Source organism: Thunnus albacares, chromosome 9, assembly GCF_914725855.1.
Source record: "Thunnus albacares chromosome 9, fThuAlb1.1, whole genome shotgun sequence".
Classification (NCBI taxonomy): Eukaryota; Metazoa; Chordata; class Actinopteri; order Scombriformes; family Scombridae; genus Thunnus; species Thunnus albacares.
In genome coordinates this window covers 4,429,769-4,440,986 of record NC_058114.1, presented here as the reverse complement: position 1 = coordinate 4,440,986, position 11,218 = coordinate 4,429,769, and the positions used below count along the sequence as shown (strand labels likewise).

At 39.5% G+C, this 11,218-nt stretch overlaps 2 protein-coding genes across 5 annotated transcripts; one reads left to right on the top strand and one right to left on the bottom strand.

Annotated features, from left to right (window-relative positions):
- Positions 1 to 1,106: 1,106 nt before the first annotated feature.
- si:ch211-191a24.4 (uncharacterized protein LOC100150331 homolog) lies at positions 1,107 to 6,300 on the bottom strand. Of its 4 annotated transcripts, none has more exons than XM_044361558.1 (4): positions 6,099 to 6,300; positions 5,365 to 5,458; positions 3,245 to 3,363; positions 1,107 to 2,114 (listed from the first exon to the last, which is right to left on the bottom strand). In XM_044361558.1, the coding sequence occupies exons 2-4, from the start codon at positions 5,454 to 5,456 to the stop codon at positions 1,468 to 1,470; spliced, it is 858 nt and encodes a 285-aa protein (XP_044217493.1). In that variant the 5' UTR covers positions 5,457 to 5,458; positions 6,099 to 6,300; the 3' UTR covers positions 1,107 to 1,467. The 4 variants fall into 4 exon arrangements, with proteins under 4 accessions (XP_044217493.1, XP_044217491.1, XP_044217494.1 ...); XM_044361556.1 differs by having other exon boundaries at positions 5,915 to 6,293; XM_044361559.1 differs by lacking the exon at positions 6,099 to 6,300 and adding an exon at positions 5,788 to 5,905.
- Positions 6,301 to 6,460: 160 nt separating this feature from the next.
- c9h8orf82 (chromosome 9 C8orf82 homolog) lies at positions 6,461 to 10,912 on the top strand. The gene is made up of 4 exons (XM_044361560.1): positions 6,461 to 6,628; positions 8,636 to 8,771; positions 8,860 to 8,908; positions 9,496 to 10,912. The coding sequence occupies exons 1-4, from the start codon at positions 6,561 to 6,563 to the stop codon at positions 9,990 to 9,992; spliced, it is 750 nt and encodes a 249-aa protein (XP_044217495.1). The 5' UTR covers positions 6,461 to 6,560; the 3' UTR covers positions 9,993 to 10,912.
- The last annotated feature ends 306 nt before the right edge of the window (positions 10,913 to 11,218 follow it).

The following is an 11,218-nucleotide window of genomic DNA, read 5'->3' as shown; positions in this document are numbered from 1 at the left end:
GGTCTGGTGCCCCCTGTAGGCGTTTTTATCACAGTTGCAATAAAAAAAAACAGAAGTCTCAGATAATATCACATTGATGGAGGTTTATTTAAGAAGAAAATCTTCAGAGGAGTCAAACAGTTTAGCTGCAACATCAAAACTTCATTAAAAAGTCAAACTTTGATATAAAAATATTAATTCATTCCAGTACACAAGTTATAAACACTGATATAAATCCATCTCAGTGCACACAGTCATATAATCCAACATACAAACACTTTAAAATTAACTGAATAAAAGCCTGAAGAGCTGCTGTCCTGCTCAAACCACAAGACCTGTTTCATCCCAGACTGTTGTTACGATAACGTGAAGGTGAACAAACTACACAACTCCTCTCAGGTGAAGTTATTCCACTGGGAGAAATCCACGACTGGAGCGAATGATTGTGACATTCGACTAAAACGTGCAGGAAGCCAGCGTGGGGCCGAGTGAAGTTATTCAGGTGCAGATTTGATGCGTTTCGCTCCAGACACACGCGGTGTTTGTATCAAACAAAAGAGCAGACGTAAAAATATCACACGAGATTTACACGAGCCACAAATAAGGTTGTAATGGAGTAAAGAGATCTCATTCCATTTCTACAGAATGACGTCGGACAGAGTGAGCGCACAACACAAATATCTAGAGATCAACGTAGTGAGCTAAAATGAGTAATAACAAATGAATTTAAAACTGATTCTAAAAGGAATATTATTTAATGTCCTTGAACTGATTGTAAAAGGCAACCAGAAGGTTGGGAGTAGCAGTTTGTGTTATGACACTCCTCCTCCTCCTCCTCCTCCTCCTCCTCCTGTTTGCTACAATAAAATAAAACATGTTTGACAGATTGTAGTAGAGTTACAGACAGCTGACGACTACTGGACTACTGTCTTAACACAACAGTCAGGTGCCCTCACGAACACTGACACGTTTTTCTTGCTGTTAATGCAGAACTTTAACTGTAAGTGATGAGGGACAAAATCCATTTAAAAGTTTATTTGAAGATAATATGAAGCTTCAGCGTCCATGTCACTATCTTCCAACCTGCCCTGAATCGTTTTCAGTCTTTTTAATTCAAAATATTCTCCTTTTGTTACGATCCCAACATCACAGCTTTGTGTGGAAACACAAAGAGGGAGTTTTTGTACAAAAAAAATACCCACTTTATCTGATTAACTCACACTTGTGAAGCCTCATATTATCTCCAGACAAGAACTGTGGATTTTGTCCCCAGTATAAGTATCACTTTTACTGGAAGCGAATTAAGAAAGAATCTTCTGATGTCCAGTATGAACAGCAAGAAAAACAGCGGATTGTTTTAAGACAGACTTTACAAATTGTAAACTTCTCCTTTAAGGGTTTTTGTCTCTAAATTTGTGTGTGAAAGGTAAATCATGGTGGCAGTCTTGTAGTCTGAACCATCCTTCAGTCCGTCCTCATCAGTCCTGCTCACACAGAGGTGGTATCAGTCCTCATCGGGGTTCTCTGTGGTTGGGGTCGAGGCTGCTCCCGGTGTTTACGCTCCTTCAGGTAGCGCTTCACCCTTCGGATCGTTTGGATCGTGAGCACCGTCCCGGCGGTGTAAAGGATGGCTGTGATGAGCCCGAACAGAGCCACAGCTGCGTCCGCCCCGCTGACACTGCAGTTCATCCAGGTGTAGCCGTTGCGTAAGTACAGCCGCTCGCGCCGCTTACACACTTCTGTGGCGTTGACCCCGATGACGAAGTGCAGGTAGAGGCCGACGGCCACAACATATCCCACCGCGCCCACCGCCTGAAACGCCAGCGCTCCGAACAGAAGCTTCCGGGACATCCGGTGGGGGGGTTTGTTCCCCGCGACCACGAACAGCAGCGAGACGACCCCGAAGGTCAGGCTGAAGGGGATGCCGCCGTACATGCCCGGCGCTCTCATCTGGCTGTACTGCATGTCCAGTTCTCGCACCTGCTGCAGCTCGGTGCCCTGCAGGTTAAAGTTGGTGTTGATGCTGAAGCCGCCCAACCCGGCCATGGACGACATGCCTGATGTCACCATCTGAGCTGCGACCAAGCAGATCAGGACCAGACCGTTGGTCAGTACGGAGCAGATCAGAACGATGCCTAATGAACACATGACACAGGTTAGGAAGAAAATATCAGTTAATCAGCCGAACCATCCAATTAATCAATAGAAAGATAAATAAAAGAACAAATAATAAAACAAAATTGAAATGTTCTGTACTGGTCAGACACACACAGAGAGAGCTGTGAGACTTAACTAGAGCTGAAATCATCAGTCGATCAACCGAGAAACAGAAAATTGATCAGCAGCTACTTTGAGTAGAGACCAAAACAGCCGGATCAGGAACTGTACAGAGTCCTGGTTTATTTGAAATATCTAAATATTGCATTATAACATCAAACTTTAATATAACAGAACATTTATTCAAACCTGTACACAAGTTATAAACAATTATATAAATCCCTAAAACCCTTAAAGACCAAGAATTTGAAAATCTCAGAACTTGCAGTCCTGCTCAAACCACAAGACCAGTTTCAATAACATTAAATAATAATTATTTGCAGCCCTGGATTTGAAAGCATAAATATTTAAAGATTTGACTCAAGACTTAAAAGCAAAACCTTCCAAGAAAACTTTTTCTGACTTTAATGGTCAACATTCAGAGACATGAGAGTCTTGTGACTCAGCATGGACCTGCCCTGAAGGACTCCAGACTTGGATTTACTCCATGAGATTTCAAAACAGCTCTGGTATAAAATTACAATTAACAGATGAATCATTTAAGTGTCATGAACATGTTCTCGGGGCCAAAGCTCACATCTTAAAAACACTATCAATATCAATTTACATATATATCAAAAAGAAAACCACAAAATACTTAACTGTACTTAACTGGTTATCAGAATTGCTGTCAGTTAACTACTCGCTTCAGCTCTGTACAAAATGTTATTAACATTTCTAGAGGAATCTACTCTTGTTACATGTCATTCCTCTGTTAAACTCAGATATGAGGTGATCAGCTTTCCACCTCATCAAAGGAACAAAGCCTAAACTCTGAAAACAGGCCTGTAAACACAAGAAAACCAGTCTGACCAGTATTCATGGAGGGAAGAAGCTGTGAGCCGCAGAGTGAAACCAAAGCGCGCCCTGTGACGCAGCAGACTCAACCTCCTTCAGAAGAGCTTTCAGTTCATTTGACCTAGAAACCTCCACTCTGATCCTGTCTCACCTCTCCTGGAGCATATATGTGTGCACTTGGACTCATGGTGCTCCACTCGTGGGACGTCCCGCACATGATGTGGATGGTGATCGGTCTCTCTGGGGTAGTACGGAGGTCTAGAGGAAGACCTGGAAGAGAGAAACACAAGAAGAAGTTACTGAAATGACATTTATTTTGCACTGATTTAGATTTTCTTTTAAACAGGAAGTCTCAGTGCTGTTACAGAACTGAATCTTCTCTAAGTTTAGTTTTTGTTTTCAGGTCAATATTGTATTTATATCTCTAACATAACCTACTAGTTGATCATAAAATTGTAATAGACAATAGTTAACTGTCATATTTTAAGTTTATCTAAGTATTCTTACCAGAGCTGCAACTAATTCTTTTCTCAATTAAAACACTTTAATATCTAATGTCTATAACATGTCTGTCACAATTTCCTAAAACCAAAAGTGAAGTTTTCAAATTGTTTGTTTTGTTCCACCAACAGTCTTAAACATAAAGATATTTCATTTATTATCTTAGAAGACTTAAAAATCCAACAAAGAGAAGCTGAACACTGAAAATTCTGTGAATTTTTGCTGCAAAATTGTTGCTGATTAATTTTTTGTCAGTTGACATCAGTTGTTTTTTTGTTTTTTTTTAAATAAGACCCCCAGCAATTTAAATATTTAATTCTCAGCGTGGCTGTGGTGACGTTAGCACACTCATGTAGAGCAGCAATGATCGACATAATTAATCAGCAGCTATTATGATAATCGGATAATCACTGAAGTAATTTTTCAAGCCAAAATGACAAACATTTGCTGGTTCAAGGCTCACAAATTTATTTCTTTTCTTGGTCGTGCATTATTGTAAATTTACTATTGTGGGATTTTGGACAAATAAAGACATATGAGGACGTCGCCTTCGACTCCAAGATGTTGTGATGGACGTTGTGTCTGATGTCTTTTTGACCAAATGATTAATGGATTAATTGTGAAATAATCATCAGATTAATCAATAATAAAAACAATCATTAGTTGCAGCCCTACATCCAGGCACGTTATGGCTTCGCCTTGATGTGAAGAGGTTCTGTTATCAGTGTTAAATGTGCAGATTCATTATTGTTTAGTTGTATGTTTACTTAGGAAACAACAACCTCAAAGAGTGTAAAGCAATGATTTGATAATGAAATAGGCCTAAACTCAGTATTAGTGCAAAAATACCAAACCATACCAGCAACCATTTGCTGGTTGCAGATTCTCAAATGTGATGAGATTAAGCTCTTCTGTGTCACACATGATAGTAAACTTAATATCTTTGAATTTTATGACTGTTGATCAGACAAAACAAGACATTGGAAGACATCACCATAGTCTCTAAAAACTTATAACAAGCATTTATTTCCCAAAAATATTAAACACCTACTTGGTTAATCAAGAAAATAAGCGGCAGATTAAACGATAGTTAAAATAATCGGTAGTTGCAGCCCTAGTATTGTGTGTTGACTGTCATGGTTTGTCACTTATTGTCTGTGGAAATCTGAAAATATAAATTATATTTGAATTTTAAAAAATATATAGCCTATTTAAATGTTTTCAACGAACTCTATCAGAACTGATGTTCTGTCTGGATATTGTATATTTTTCTATAATAAGACCATAAAAACAGAGGTTGGAAAATATTACACACATTTTAAGATGGTAGGTCGCTCGACAGAACTTAAAGAGTCGCGCGACGTTTTCAGTTTATGCTTTAAGTTTCGGTCGTCTCCATGGTAACCGGAATCTGTCCTCCAGCCGGCCTGTTCAGTAACATTATACCATCCCGACCGGGACTAATTAAACAACGATGTTACAAGTTATCTAAAGTTACAAACCAGAAGATCAATAAGTACGTTCAGTTAAAACTACAACCTCCATGGCGGCGTTAGTAACACTATCCAATCACATCGCGCGACAAAATATGACGGTGTCCGCGACATTACAAAATACAGGTGCACGACATGAAAAAAACGTGTCGAGCGACACTTTTTTCTGTCGAAAATTGTCGAATGACACTTATCCAAAGTGTCGAGCGACCAACTACAATTCAGTCGAAAAGGGAACACAATTGAGCTGTTTGAACTTCAACTATATTGACCTCACCTGTCGGGTGATGACCGTCTGTCATCTCGGTATTGGCGGTGGTCTCCGTTTCTCTCCCGGTGTCCCCGGTTTGAACGGGGCGGTTGACTCATACCTGTAGATTGAAAGCGATCCGTTTGAGAAAAAAATGACCTTTGAACAACATATAAACTGCCCAACTTTACATAACAAGACAGCAGACGACCTAATGCTGACCTGAGAAGGTATTTTAGGAATATTTTCTTCCTTTTTTTAACGTTAATGATACAAAACAGGCTCCCCCTCGAGCTGCTGTTAACGTTCGCTAACGTTTAAACGTTAACGTAAGTTATTAACTACCATCAGCAAAGACTATTTAAAATGAAAAACAAACCAAACAGAAACTTTGCTTACAATTCAAGCTTTATAAACTTATTGTTATTCAAACGTGGAGCAGGTTTGTACCTTCAAAAATGGTGAAAAACAACAACCGTCATTAATTTGCTGGTTTAGTTATTTAGCTAAAAAACGTTAGCCTAATGAGTGCGCAGACTCACTTAGACCGTTAACTAACCGTCAATTTTAAACTTACTGTTAAGTCGATATCGATGAAAGCACGATAAAGTCCAACTATACCGCCATTATTGGATCTTAAATCCTGTCTTCTGCCTGTTGTGAGAGTCCAGGTAGAAACAGCTCCACCCTACCTGAAGAGGAGGAGGGGGAGGAAGGCGGAAGAGATACCTAACAGGTATGTGGAAGAGCTCTCTACTAACACACAGCTGGAGCTTCACTGTAAGCGTTTATCTCTTCTGGACGGAGTTCAAGCCGTTACCAGCGCGTCTGAATCAGCCGCTTTGTGTGATGTCAGTCCCATCCGTGGAGCCAAAGAAGCCTCTGTCTGTTGTGGTGTCTGTTTTAGGGGGTGTTCGCCTTTTAGTGTGAGCAGCAGTCTGTCTGTCTGTCGCTGTGTTGTGGAGGAATGTGACTCTTCAGTCAGTCCAGTGATTTACATGAAGCTCCCTGCAGCTCTGAAGAGCCTGTTGTGTTCAACTCAACAGTTTCGCTCTGCACTGGAATCTACTTTCACACAGGCACAATATAATATGTAGGCTGCTTGCTCTGATAATGGCTCATATACTCATGTTTTCTAAACCACTGGCTTATTGAATAAGCTCGTGGCATTCAGTTAAATCAACCAACTACAGCTGCAAAGATTAGTCAAATTCCAAGCAAATATGCTAAATAGTCAGCGGCTGCAGCTTCTCCCATGTGAGGATTTGATGCTTGACTCCAGATGTGGAAAGTTAGTTAACACATTTACTCAAGTACTGTACAATTCTGAGGTTCTTGTACTTTACTTGAATATTTCCATTTGATGCTACTTTATACTTCCACTCTACTACATTTCAGAGGGAAATATTGTACTTTCTACTCCTCTATATTTATTTGACAGCTTTACTTTTCAGATGAAGATTTGACACAGTGGATCAAGCTTTTTGGCTTTTGTCATTTTACAAAAAGCAGTGTGTAGTCGGGGTCACATGTCAGATGTCTATGAGTTGTTAACAGCTCCACCAAATAGTGATTTTTCCCTCGAAACTTCTCACATGCTTTCATTTCAATAAATGTTCAAATGATCCAATATTTCACCAAAAATCAAAGATTAGAGAAAAAGTCCCAAAAGCTGAAAACAGATTTGTGTATCAGAACTTTGTTTTTTCTTCTTTCCTCTCCCATTAATCATCTCACCACCCCTCAGATTTATCTGCTGACCCTTTGGAGGGGCCTGACCCCTAGGTTGGGAACCACTGGACTAAACTAGCTAACTGTATATAAAGTAGTTGAAACTAGCTCCACCTCCAGCAGCTACAACAGTAACATGCTGCTCTAACACTGATGCTTCAGTATTAATAATCTAATGATGTCATATCTCTTTCCAAGATAATATAATTTGCTTCTTGTTGGCTTTCATTTGCTACTTTCACATAAAAAAACCTTACTGTTTTACTCTAGAAAATAATAAGTCTTATACATATGAAGCATTCAACACACACCTAAAAACATGTTTCAGACAGACTTCCAGGACTGTAATAAAGATGTGCAGTGTGGAGTGAGAGTAATGTCATTGATCATAAAACCAAAACAAACCTCCCAAAATAACATGCAGTCTAAATCTAATCTGTTTGACAATCAGAGGAATTTCATATCGTAATACAAACAGTTTAGGATTATCATAAATCCCCGGTTCACCACAAGGACTTCAGTTCTCTGGTTTGAGCAATGGGGCACATTCAGTTAATGAAATGTCACCTTAGTTATACAGGATAAGTTAAAAATGACCCCCTGGAGTTATGTTTAGTTAATCTTTAAATGGCAAACATATAAAAGGTGTAATTCACTCTAAAAATAGACTCAACCCTGCAGGCTAATTCTTTAGGAGTTTTTTTTTCCCCATGGATAAGAAGAAATGTGGATTGCCTACAAATATGCTCCAACAAAGTTAAAAATCCCTTTTAAGGTTCCTCATAATATCCTTGTAAATCTCTATTTATAACCTCTAGTAAAACTGTACTGGCTCACATGGTGTATTTTGTTTAAAAGAGGAAACTGTTTGTCTTTTTAACATTGTCAAAGCTTTTGGGAATGAATGAAGCCATTATGTTTTTGATAGTAGTGACGGTGGCTTAATAGCATTTTCAATTAGTGATATAATATGTGAGATCATAGACAAATTCAAGCTCACTGGTTGAATTTATTATATATTTTTTAATATTTTTGCAAACAATTTTACTCACAAGCAAAAATACCTCAAAGTTCTACTGAAATCTGACTTTTTTAATAGACCTGTATAAATAATTCATTCATTTTATTTCATATGATCATATCAACAACACTAGAAAAAAGAACAACACTATTTCAATCCAGCATGAGGCTTTGATGTAACACAAGCAATATATAATGCATATGACTGTAGAATGACACTGCCATGTTTATATTATTATATTGACTTTATCTTGTGTTAAATAGTGTCATATTTACATTAAAGTGTGATCATTGTCCGCTAGGTGGCAGCAGTTAATAATAAACTCAGATATTTCAGCAGTCAAACTCTTCCGGGTTACATCTTTGAAAACAACATCATGAGGGAAAGTTCTGGGTTATTTAACAACGTCTTTGAGTAGGAACTCGCTTTGAAACACTGGTTGTCATTCGGACACTCCGGTCGCTCTGTTTTCCTGTTTATATCTGAATAATATAACCCTTTGCGGTCCTGCGCGGCCATGTTGTTCCTCCGGACTGCGACTCTCAGCTGGAGGAGTCTGACCGCTCTGCGCTGCCTGCCTGCCGGCTACACCGCCTCCAGGACCGCCGCTACATACATCCAGGGCCAGAGCCCCGAGCCTCGCATCCGAGAATACTTCTACTATATTGACCACCAGGGACAGGTGAGTGTAGAAGCTGACATACAACAAAATCCTTAAAAATACACATTAGATTCTTGTCCTTGCATGACATGTTGATTTGTGCTTCCAGCTGTTCCTGGATGACACTAAAGTGAAGAACTTTGTCACCTGCTTCAAAGGTAAAAATACGTCAATACACACGCACAGTTTTTATTTTACATAGAGTAGATTTAGATTTAAGTGTTGTTAACATGTCATAAACTTGACCTCCACCACATTTAAACGTTTAAAAAGTATTTTATGGAAATCTTAATCATAAAGGAACAGTGCACATTTGGTAGATGTGCTTCTGTAGTATTAACAAAAATAAGACAATTGATTAGTTGATCAGATAATTGATAGACAGCTATTTATATCTGATGCATAGTTTAGTCAGTTTATCAAACAATTTACCAAATGTTCTCTGGTTCCAGCTTCTCTAATGTGAAGACGTGCTTCTTTTCTCTATTTTTATGTCACCTTAAACTGAACATCTTTTGATTTTTGACCGTTTATCTGACAAAACAAGACATTTAAAGACATCACATTGTTCTCTGGGAAACTTAAATGAGCTTTTTTCACTACTTTTGTGGCACTTTGCTGACTAAACCTAATGTTTTTTGGCTTGTGAACCCCTAAAATAAAGAATGTCTACTAACAGGCTCAGAGTTTGAGTGTGAAACTGCTGAAGCCTTCAACTCTTCATCATCTGTTTCTTTATTATCAGATAAGCAGTTCCTGGTCTTCTTCTTCAGCCGTCTGCGTGTAAATCAGAGCGGGCGTTACCAGGAGGACTTCCCCTTCGTGTCCCTGTGTGGCAGAGAGAGGAACTTCATGCGCTGCGATGACCGACCTGTGGTCTTCACCCACCTGCTGCAGAGCCCCGCAGGGCCGCAGGGCATCATGGGAGACCAGGAGCTGCTGTCGTACTGCGGCGGGGCGGAGAAGCTGACTGTCCCCTTCCGTCCGGAGGCGATTTACATGCATCCTGCCAGCGGACGAGTGTACCACCCCTGCTCAGAGCGAACAGGCAGCGTCGGCCTGGTCCGATCGGCTCTGGCCATCGAGCTCAGCCCGTTCTTTGTTTACGCTCCGGAGCAGGGCCAATCAGGACAGCCTACACACTTCCTGTGGGGAGGGAAGCAACACAAACTGACCAATGAGCTCGCAGGAAGCTTCCCCATAGCAGAGGAGGGCAGTGGGCAGGAAGGAGGAGTCGGATAACGTCCCCAACAGGTTAAAGATGCACCTTAATCATTGAATTTTCATCCTGACGGCAGGAAAATACACTACTGATGCTTGTGATCACAGTGTGATTGCTACTGATTGAAACCTGGGCCAGCATGTCCTTGAGTTACATGACGTGTGAGAAGTGGATTTGTCATATTTAACATTTGATGTAGACTGTTGGACTGGATTTAAGTGGCTAAATCTGTTGTTCCCAACCTTGTTTTAGCCTGAGACCTCTCAAACAAAGCAGTGTCTACTTGTGACCCCTCGTTCTCTCTTAACATTCCCTTCATTTGAATCATCTTTAAGGTCCTGCAGAGATTAAACTATTCAGTATGTCACAAGAAAAAAGCAACATCTAATAAACACACTGTAATTGTGTGTAGCAGGAAGGTGTGTTTTTTTCTTTCCTATTCTGTTCATCATCTGAAAACATGTTAGATTTCTGATGCAGGGTTGGGAACTACTGGTGTAAAGCTGCAGGGTTTGAGATAAGAGCTTGAAAGATGTTCTTTTATATTAAAAAGTGTTTTCTGTTTCTTCACATTTAAAGACAAAATTCAAAAACATGAAAATATGTCAGAAGGGTAAAGGGTGTCATAGTAGCAGCAGTGAAAAGATTAAAGAAGAGAGATGTTGTTTGGTACATTGTGTTCATGTGGTTGTACATCAAAATACAAAAATACATAGAATAATACATTTAATACAGAAACATGTTATTTATGATAACAACTACAGTGGCTCCATTGCTTGATTTAAACATTTGACACATGACTGCAGCACATAATAATACAGGTAAGATAGATCAGCTAGTGCAAGAAGTAGCAGTTATGAAATGTTAATATGTTGTGTGTAAGAACAGGAACGTTTCTGGTGACTGAAATATCCGTCTTGAATAAATGAGATATTCTGAAGGTCATGTGTTCTTTTGTTGTGTCACATCATGGACAGGAAATGTTGCAGGTCACATTTCTACTGCAGATCTTGCCACATCACCCTGTTAGTGTACTTAAAGGACAGGGTCACAACTTTAAAACAACAGTCAGGTGTCCATAAGAACAGAGAAAGAGGTTTTCCTTCTGTTCATACTGGCTCTTAAAAGATCCAAATGTGCTTTCAATGTAAATGATGGAGGTCATTACAGTCGTTTTATGCAAAAATGTATTTAAAAGTTTATCTGAAGCTTATATGAGGCTTCAGCAGTCTGAGTTAGTCATATC

Bases quoted from the DNA above. Each gene is read 5' to 3' on its own strand.
- si:ch211-191a24.4 (XM_044361558.1), bottom strand. From the start codon at position 5,456: ATGAGTCAACCGCCCCGTTCAAACCGGGGACACCGGGAGAGAAACGGA. The intron at 3,364-5,364 runs GTGAGGTCAATA...TCTCTCTTCCAG, and splicing joins AGACGGTCATCACCCGACAG to GTCTTCCTCTAGACCTCCGT. The intron at 2,115-3,244 runs GTGAGACAGGAT...TGTGTTCATTAG, and splicing joins ACATATATGCTCCAGGAGAG to GCATCGTTCTGATCTGCTCC.
- c9h8orf82 (XM_044361560.1), top strand. From the start codon at position 6,561: ATGCTAAATAGTCAGCGGCTGCAGCTTCTCCCATGTGAGGATTTGATG. The intron at 8,772-8,859 runs GTGAGTGTAGAA...TTGTGCTTCCAG, and splicing joins ATATTGACCACCAGGGACAG to CTGTTCCTGGATGACACTAA. The intron at 8,909-9,495 runs GTAAAAATACGT...CTTTATTATCAG, and splicing joins CTTTGTCACCTGCTTCAAAG to ATAAGCAGTTCCTGGTCTTC.